Source organism: Dryobates pubescens, chromosome 18, assembly GCF_014839835.1.
Source record: "Dryobates pubescens isolate bDryPub1 chromosome 18, bDryPub1.pri, whole genome shotgun sequence".
In the NCBI taxonomy this organism is placed as follows: Eukaryota; Metazoa; Chordata; class Aves; order Piciformes; family Picidae; genus Dryobates; species Dryobates pubescens.
Genome location: NC_071629.1, coordinates 18,361,129 through 18,370,977, shown reverse-complemented (window position 1 = coordinate 18,370,977; position 9,849 = coordinate 18,361,129). Strand labels below are relative to the sequence as shown.

General features: G+C 55.3%; 1 protein-coding gene across 2 annotated transcripts in view; it reads left to right on the top strand.

Annotated features, from left to right (window-relative positions):
- Positions 1 to 2,336: 2,336 nt before the first annotated feature.
- The window catches only part of PCDH19 (protocadherin 19), a 62,177-nt gene continuing 54,664 nt past the window's right edge, over positions 2,337 to 9,849 (top strand). For both annotated transcript variants that reach the window (XM_009904289.2, XM_054169408.1), the window contains exons 1-2: positions 2,337 to 4,804; positions 7,802 to 8,129. In XM_009904289.2, coding sequence (XP_009902591.2) covers positions 2,664 to 4,804; positions 7,802 to 8,129 — 2,469 coding nt within the window. In that variant the 5' untranslated portion in view covers positions 2,337 to 2,663. The remainder of the gene's footprint in view (positions 4,805 to 7,801; positions 8,130 to 9,849) is intronic.

Here is a 9,849-nt window from a genome sequence, read left to right as displayed (position 1 = left end):
ACCAATGCGTCTGAGCCGAGGGAGCACCATGCTCTGGCCATTCCAGAGCCTCCCAGCACTTCTATGCCATCCTCAGATGCCAGCAGCTGTCTCCTCACTGTCCCCCTTGCCCTGGGTCTTTCACAGGGGCGTTGTTCTGGCTATGGGGCTTGTGTCAGCCATCGTTGTCCCTTCTGCCGTGGTTTGCACTTGGGTTTGCTTCCCAGCTGCACTCACATTTGTCCAAGGTTCTTTTTGCTCTTTCCTGCCCATGTTTCTAATCTCACTAGGCCCTTTTTGTGTTAATTTTCTGTGCTTGCTGGAGCTCGCAGCACCTCCCAGTATAGCATCATCTGCCAAATTCATTAATGTGTAGTTTACTCCCTCTTTCCAGGTCATTAATGAGGGTATTAAATGAGAGCCGACCTAACCTAGATCCCTGCAGTACCCCATAAACACTCCCCCTGTTTCTAATTACCCTTTGTTTATGATCCTCCAGCCAGGTTTTCAATCCACATGGCACAGTTCAAGTAATCAGAATTAATTTTCCCAAGGCAGGCTCCACGAATTTGGAAGCCCATTCGTACCATTCCCACCTCCCCACTCCCTCGTGGGTCACAGTGACCCACGCTGATAGAAAAGGCTCTTCTCTCCACTGGCTTCTGCTCTCACTCCTCCGGGACAGAGCCGCCAGGAGCAGAGGTACCCGGCATCCCTCTGTGTCTCCCGCGGAAGAAGGGCGTATTCTCTCGGGTGTCCCGGAGGTCAGTGTCCCTGGAGATGATGGTGTTTCTGGACAGATCGTATCACGGGGGACGGTGTCTCTGAATGAGTGCTGTCCTGGGGGATGCTGTTCCTGGAGGGGTTGGTGTCTCTGGGCAGATGTCAGGTGGTGTCCCGGGGAATACTGTCTCTGGGCAAATGGTGCTCCGGGGGACGGTGTTTCTGGACGGATGGAATCCCCGGGGGATTGTGTCCGTGGATGGACGTTGTCCTGGAGTGGGTGGTGTCCTGGCTATCCTCCGCGCGTCGCGTCCCAGAACCACCCAGGGCCGGGCATGTTCCCGGCTCGGCCGTGCCGTGCCCTGCCCTGCCCGGGCCGGCGCCCGCCGCTCCGCTTCCTCGAGGCGGCCGCTAGATGGCGCCGTTGTGCCTGCGAAGGCGCGGCAGGGCCCGACGGCGCGGTCGGCCCGGGGAGGAGCTGGGGAGAAAACGGGGCCGGGGCTGGGTTGGAGCCGGGCCGAACTAGGAAAAAGCCGGGGCTGGGGAGGAGCCGGGGCTGGGCCGCCGCCGTGAGGGGTGCCTGGGCTGTGCCCACGGGGCGGCTGCACAGAGGAGGCGTGCCCCCACTGCTTACCACACCCGACGGGGACTATGCCGTGGCGGCTCTAGCCAGGCACCCGGTTCCGCTGCCTTCCCCCGCCGCGGCGCCGTCTCGCTGCTATCGATCGGTGGGCACCAAAGGGCGGTTTGCCGCAGGGACGCACCGGCATTCGGCACCTCTTTGAACCTCAGAGATGGGGCGGGGGGAGTGGGAGCAGAACGACGTTTTTGTAGCCAAAAGGCTCCGAGCTAAGTGCCCCGGCTTCCATCGGCCGGCAGAGCGCCCGCAACCCGCCGGGGGCAGCACCGGCCCCGAGCCCGAGGCACGGCGACATCTTCCCAGTATCCCCTTTAATTAGACCCCGGGAACTTGCGTGCCACGCGCGGAGACCCGAGGTAAGGCACCGGCACCCGGACAAGGGAAGTTTTATTTAATTTTCAAGAGAAGACGATACCATGGTGCTTTGCCCAGTCATCAGCAGCGAGCGCTGCCGTGGCTGGAGCCACACGGAAAAGCCTGGCGGTACCGGGCCCCACGCCGGCTCCCCGGGGAGACTGCCTGGCGGGGCGGCGTGCCATGATGCAGGAGAGGATTCACTCCTGCCCCACAGGGAAAGCACCTGAGGCGGCCTTGGGGCCCTCAGTGCGGACCGGTGCTCCCCTCCTCCGCCTTCCCGCAGCACTTAAGGAGCCGATGGTGACCGAGGCCGGGAAAGGGCTGCTGGTGCGCCCGCAGCTGCGGGCACCGGGGCGGGCTCTGCACCGCGGGGCAACAGGCTTCGAGAGCAGCTGAGCCAACCCTCGCCGCTGCGCACAGATCCGCGTCCCGCTCCCAGCCGCGCCGATCCGCCGGCCCCGCCCCGGCCCCGCCCCGGTGGCCGGCAGCAGGGCTCGGCGCGGCCCCATTGGCGGCGACTCGGTGCGCCGGCCCCGCCCCCGAGCGTCTATTGGCCGCGGCTCACCGCCACCCGCCTCCGCGCCGCCCGCCCCCGCGCCGCCCGCCGGCGCTCCGGACTGCGGGCAGTGGCGTGCGGCCGCCGCAGCGAGCGCCGGCGGGAGCGGGCTCTGCTCGGCGCGGCTCTGATCCGCTCGGCTCGGCACCCAGCTCCAGCTCCGCTACTGCTCCCGTACGTCATGCCCGGCCCATCCACGGTGCCGCCGGCTCGGAGCGCCTGAGTGGCCGGCGTTGGCGTGGGCGCAGGGGGTCCGCGGCTCCGGTGCGCGCACCAGCTTGCCCGCCCGCCGCCGCCGGGGCAGCCCGGCGGGAACTGTCCGCATGAGGGCGGCGGGGCCCTGAGGCGGGCGGCCGGAGGCCGTCGGGGCGCGGCGCAGCAGGGCGGCCGGAGGGGGCGGTGGCGGCGATGGGGGCTCTCCCGGCGCTGCTGGGGGCCGCCTTGCTGTGGGCCGGCGCCGGGGCCCTGGTGAACCTCAAGTACACGGTGGAGGAGGAGCAGCGGGCCGGCACAGTTATCGCCAACGTCGCCAAGGACGCCCGGGACGCCGGTTTCGTGCTGGACCCCCGGCAGCCAGCTGCCTTCCGGGTGGTCTCTAACTCGGCTCCCCACCTGGTGGACATCAGCCCCGGGTCGGGGCTGCTAGTGACCAAGCAGAAGATCGACCGGGACCTGCTGTGCCGGCAGAGCCCCAAGTGTGTTATCTCGCTGGAGGTGATGTCCAGCTCCATGGAGATCTGCGTGATCAAACTGGAGATCAAGGACCTCAACGACAATGCACCCAGCTTCCCCACTGACCAGATCGAGCTTGAAATCTCAGAGACAGCCAGCCCTGGCACCCGGGTGCCACTGGAGAGTGCCTATGACCCAGACTCGGGCAGCTTTGGTGTACAGACCTATGAGATCACCCCCAATGACCTCTTTGGGCTGGAGACCAAGACGCGGGGTGATGGGTCTCGCTTTGCTGAGTTGGTGGTGGAGAAGAGCCTGGACCGTGAGACCCAGTCCCACTACAGCTATGTGATCACAGCGCTGGACGGTGGTGACCCGCCCAACTTTGGCACAGTGGAGCTCAGCATCCGTGTCATTGACTCCAATGACAACAACCCTCTCTTTGAGGAGCCGGCCTACACCGTCAGCGTGCCTGAAAATGCTCCACCAGGTACACCAGTCATCCGCCTCAATGCCTCTGACCCTGATGAGGGCACCAATGGCCAGGTCCTCTACTCTTTCCATAGCTACGTCTCTGAGCGGGCCCGGGACCTCTTCCAGATTGACCCCCAGAGCGGCCTTATCACAGTGAGCGGTGCTATCGACTATGAGGAGGGTCATGTCTACGAGCTGGATGTGCAGGCCAAGGACTTGGGGCCTAACTCCATCCCTGCCCATTGCAAAGTAACTATCAGCGTCCAGGATGCCAATGACAACCCACCCCTCATCAACCTGCTCTCTGTCAACAGTGAGCTGGTGGAGGTGAGTGAGAACGCCCCACCAGGGTATGTCATCGCCTTGGTGCGGGTCTCAGACCGTGACTCTGGGGCCAATGGGCGGGTGCAGTGTAAGCTCCTGGGCAACGTGCCTTTTCGGCTCCAGGAGTATGAGAGCTTCTCCACCATCCTGGTGGATGGACGTCTTGACCGTGAGCAAAGGGACCAGTACAACCTCACCATCCAGGCCAAGGACAATGGCGTCCCCTCCCTGCAGGCCACAAAGTCCTTCACTGTCAAGATCACTGATGAGAATGACAATCATCCCCACTTCTCCAAGCCCTATTACCAGGTCATTGTGCAGGAGAACAACACTCCGGGGGCCTACCTCCTCTCAGTCTCAGCCAGGGACCCTGACCTGGGCCTCAATGGCAGTGTCTCCTACCAGATTGTACCCTCACAAGTCAGGGACATGCCTGTCTTCACCTATGTCTCCATCAACCCCAACTCTGGAGATATCTATGCTTTGAGGTCCTTCAATCATGAGCAGACGAAGGCCTTTGAGTTCAAGGTCTTGGCAAAAGATGGGGGTAATCCCTCTCTGCAGAGCAATGCCACTGTGAGAGTGATTGTCCTGGACGTCAACGACAACACCCCCGTGATCACAGCCCCACCGCTGGTCAACGGGACTGCGGAGGTGTACATCCCTAGGAATGCAGGGGTAGGCTACTTGGTGACGGTGGTCAAAGCAGATGACTATGATGAGGGTGAAAATGGCAGACTTTCTTATGAAATGGTGGAAGGAGACAGAGGTTTTTTTGAGATAGACCAGGTCAATGGAGAGATAAGGACCACCAGAGCCTTTGGGGAAAACGCAAAGACAGCCTACGAGCTGATCGTGGTGGCTCACGACCATGGAAAAACATCTCTCTCGGCTTCTGCCTTGATTTTGATATACCTGTCTCCAGCCCTGGATGCCCAGGAGTCCATAGGATCTGTTAACCTCTCCCTGATTTTCATTATCGCCCTGGGGTCTATCGCAGCCATTCTTTTTGTCACCATGATCTTCGTGGCAGTCAAGTGCAAAAGGGATAACAAGGAAATCAGGACCTACAACTGCAGGTAAAGACATCTTTGTTTCTGTGCACCTGCTGGGTCTGCTTTGATTTTTGCTTTCGCAGTTACTTTCCTATTTGCTGCTATATACTCGTGTGTGTGGGCTGTATGTGGAGGCTTAGATTTGCTTTAGGAGCAGAAGTGAGGTTCCCGTTGCACTCAGAGAATTCCCTGTGAAGCTTTTGCAGAATTGTTCTCTGATAGGAGAGCAGAAATCTGTGCCCTGTAACGGCTTGACTTCATCGTGTGGCTTGGCAATCTGTTGCAGCATCCCTGATTTTACACGCTCCGTCGCACGAAGGGAGTAGGACAGTTTTACAGCGGCATGGCTGGTCCCCGTGAGCAGCCCCCCGTTCCTGTTGCAGCTCCCCGGTGTTCCCAAAGCGGGGAAACCCCCTAGCCTAGAGCCGCATCCTCGCAGCAGACGGGGCGAGCAGCCGCGGTGGCATTCCTCAGCCCTGGCTGGCCGTTCAAAAGAGCTATTGTGTGCCCGATGCGGCTCCTCGCCGCGCTTGGCGATGGGGCCAACCGGTTAAAAGAGTGGCGAAACCCAGCCCGTTCCCCTCGATGTGCCGCTCCGGCAAGCCGGCACCGCCGCTCCGGCTGGGAGCAGTGGGGTGAGGGCGGATTTTTGCAGCGCTGCCTTATTTTGCGCTGGCTTGGTGCGTGCTCTCGGGTCCGAAATGCCGGAGGGGAGGTCAGCCCCGCACCCGGAGCCGCTGAAAGGCTGATAGGGGAAATCCAGTCCCCTGAATATGTAACAGCCCGGCGATTATTGTCTCTCTTTTACTATTCTCTGTGTTACACAAGTTAGGAGACAAATGCTAACCACACATGAATATCAATCAGATGCCATAAAAGAGCAGCTGCAATGCCTCATAAATGGTTTAATCCTGTTACTAGTGAAATAGCCATGACTTCTCCATTCCTTCGGCACCGAGTGGTTTCAGAGGGGATGGATGGAAATTAATTTTGCTCTACCTTGGAAACGCACGCTCGCCCCCGGCGATTCTGCGGCGCAGGGGGATGTGCGGTCTTTAAAGTTTTATTTACGCAGAAATAATGCCGGGGAGTTCAGGTTTTATCCCCCGGTTTCACAGCGTAAAGTGCGTTTATAAGCCTTTTTGCTTGATGGGGGAAAAATAATCTGCAAATAAAGGTCGGGCTGGGCTGTATTATGGGATGTCTATCTTCAAGTGAAAGCTCATATACCAGATTTCTTGCCAGCTCGCCCCATTAAATGAGAATAGGACCTGAATGGATAAAAACCACATTGTGGTGGTGCCCCTGACAGCATCACACATATGTAAAAACCCTGGGTTTACTGTGACGGCTTAAGGATTAATGAAGTGCAGTTTAATTAAATAATTGGTCAATAGAGAAAGGACAGCAAAATAAATGCCTGCAGGAAATAATTTGGCTCTCGCATTGCCAAACTTAAACATTTAGGTAAACAAAACAATTAAAGCTTCATCGAGCATTGTTAGACGAGTCAGCAGCATATAGATTGTTGGCACAACAGAAATCCCTGCGTTCCCCTGATTTATTTGCATGCTCAGGGGAATGCTCAGGCTGTTATCAGTGTGCATCTGAGCAAGAGAAGTCAGCTGCAGAGATAGAGCAGCACCAGGTAGGCTCAGCAGCGGCCGTGACCGTGGGGCACCCTCTCGTGTTGGGTGCATACCTTTAGGCTTTACAGCGCCTTATTTTAGAGGTTCTTCACAACAGCTGCTGGACAGTCTTCATAAAACCTGTTAATTTATGAGGCACCTGAGGTTATATGAGAGCTGTTTGACGTGGTGGCATTTTCATGCTTTAGGCAATTAGCTTTCTGGAACAAGAATATTTGTCTAATATTTGTATTTCCAGATAAACTGTATTTTTCAGTCATCCCCTTATTACTGTTGCAGCTATTGGATGGGTTTAATTTTATTTTTTTAATGCTGTTAGCATAACGAGAGGAGCAAAGTCCTGACTTTCAAATGTGTAATTCTGACTGTGGGGAGCATTCGATGTGCTTCCCTGGGAAATACTGAGCTTCCCGGTGTCACGCATGTACAAATGCATCAGTGGGGCTTTGGCAGTCACTGGGAGCTGAGCATACTAGGTTAATGTGAGGTGCAGTCATGATTGTCATTATTTCCTCAGGTGTTTGATGGCAACTTCTCTCCTCCAGTGTTTTGCAGAAGGCAAACAAGGCACTTCAACAGTCGAGTCTTTTGGCGAGTGGGAAGCAAAGAGGGAAAGAAAGGCAGAGAAAAACAAGCTTGGAGTGTGAAGGAAAAAAAAAAGGGGTCAAAAGGGATCATTTCTCTTAGCAAAACACAGTTCTCTGGTTTCTAGAAGGAGAAAGCACTTCCCAGCAGAAGAGGGTGTGTGTACTGGGGGTCAGGGAGGAATAGGATGTGGCTGGAAAAGAGGTTTCAAGTTATCAGGTATTATCAGAAGACAGTCAAAACAGCAGCAATTTGGATAAAGTATTAATAAACAAACAGCCTTTGGAATGTGAGAGAATAGAGCTTGCCAGCTAGGACTGCTTCTGGGTCTGCTTTATTTACTGCTATGGAAAATGAACCAGGAAAAAAATCTGCTATTCATTTTGAATTTTCATTACAGGCACCAAATTAAATCACTTTAAAAATCCTTATTATGCATGGAAATGAATGCAGGTACCCTTTTCAGTTCATGGATTTTAACATCTCCATTTTTCTGTTCTGCAGGCTGGACTTCACTCCTAGTAACTAAATATCAGCAATCACAAATGCTAGAAAAAAAGAGGGGCATTCCTCCTTCCCATTATTTTTCCTATTTGACCCAAAGGCATCGTAGGTACCAGAATAAGCTAAAGACTGTCTTATGCCACCAGACCCAAAACATGACGTAATGTGCATGACTCAGAAGCCTACATGGAGATGGGGCCAAGCCCTCCAGGTTTCTGCCTGTCTATTTAGCAGGGCAGGGTTTGGGATGCTCTCAGCTTTTCATTTCCATTCTGTCCCCCAGAATCGCAGAGTACTCCTACGGGCATCAAAAGAAATCAAGCAAGAAGAAGAAAATCAGCAAGAATGATATCCGCCTGGTACCGCGGGACGTGGAAGAGACGGATAAAATGAACGTTGTGAGCTGCTCCTCTCTTACTTCATCCCTCAACTACTTCGACTACCACCAGCAGACCCTGCCACTGGGCTGCCGCCGCTCCGAAAGCACCTTCCTCAACGTGGAGAGCCAGAACAACCGGAACGCCGGCTCCAACCACATCTACCATCACACCTTCACGGGGCAGAGCCCCCAGCAGCCTGACCTCATCATCAATGGGATGCCGCTGCCGGAGGTGAGTGCGGGCTGGCAGCCCACTGCCCTGGGGCATCGAGACGCATGGCGTGCGGATGGAACGGTTGGTGTAAGCACTGCCAAAACAACTTGTTGACCAAACAGGCAAAGGTGGTTTCCGTGTTGGACACCCTAAGCCAAGAGAGTGATGGTGCATGGGAAATGAGGAATGGTGGGCACCCACCTTGAGGTGACTGGGGCTGGCCCAATACGTGGTCATGGGGAGAATGTTTTCACTCTCAGGCACTGCAGAGATGCTCAGAAACTGCCAGGCAGGGATATTGGTATGGACAGAACAAGCCAGGCGGCCTCCATGCTGCTGGGAGGCTGGAGGTGGCTGCTTTGCAAGAGGATTCTGAGAGTGGCGATGCTCAAGGGAGGAAACACTCATTGCCATCACTGGATTTTTTCAAAAGGTTGTTGGCTAGTGGTGTTGGTGTCTGTTGCTCTGGAGGCAGCTAGCTGTGCTGGGCATGAAGGCAGCACAGGGTGCCTGGTGTGACCACCTGCACGCCTGGCCCCATGCTGTCCCCTCAGCACATGGGATGGGCACATGCCGGCTGCATGGGAGGGATGTGTGGTACCTGCCCAAGGCAGGGAAAGGGGCTGCTCTGATCCATGCCATCCTCATCAGGTTCTTCTAATTCATCGTCTTTCCTGTACATCACAAGCATCATTTAATGTTGCTTGTTTGTCTCTCTTTGAATTATTGTTTGGTATTAAGCAAAACAATCAAAGGTTTGTCATGTTTCCTGCTTTGAACAAAATAACAAAGCTGAAAAAGCAGCTGAAATATTTATGGCTCACTCTGTTTTGTGTTCAGTCTGCTGGTGTAAATGCAAAATGATGCTGCTGGAGACAGTGGTGCTGCTGCTTCAGATTTATACTTGTGTGGTGGAGAGAAGAGCCTGGCCCTCTGTGAGGGTCTGCAGGACTGCTGGGGATGGCTGGTGCTAGTGGGCCTGATTCTGCAGTGGTTTTGTGGGCAGAATGCTCATTGAACCCTGATCTTTAACCTCTGCCAAGGCTGCAGAACCAGCTCCTGAGAGGTCACATACCGATGTCAGCCCAGTTTTAGGGTGCTTAAAGCAGAGATGCAGGTTCTAATGACCTGTTGTTGAGGTCTCCATGGCAGATCACGTGCACTTTGCCATCTTCTCACCAGCCCAGTTTTGAGCCTCTCCTGCTCTTGCATGTGCAGGCTCCTTATTGTATGACATCTGTCCAAGATTACCTACTAAGGTGCTGCAAGGAGGCAGCATCTGCATGGATTCACCCACACAGCCCAGTGCAGCCACCTGGGCAGGGCTGAGAGCCCACCTGCATTCATAAGGCTACAGTAGGAGTGACTCAGATCTGGGCCAAAGAATTAAAGCTCAGTTTAACTTCTGGTGCTGCTATCATAGCTGTAGTAGAATTTCTTAGCAATAACTGAATGGGAACGACCTGGGTATAAGCACTCCTATGTTCTGCTTGCATGTATCCACCCACAGGGCTGAATGAGCTCTGGTCCTCTCAAATTCTTCAATGAGGCAAGGGAGGGACTTTGCATCCAAGCCTGGAAGTGAGCTGTTTGAGATGTCTGTCTCTGGTCAGGTAGAAGAAAGGCAGAACAACTGCTGTGAAGCCACCTGTTCCTTGTGCTGTGCTTGGGCCAGGCTAGGGGTGAGAAATGCCACCCTTCATATATCAGGGGTTCTGCATCAGGTTTGCCTGTGCAA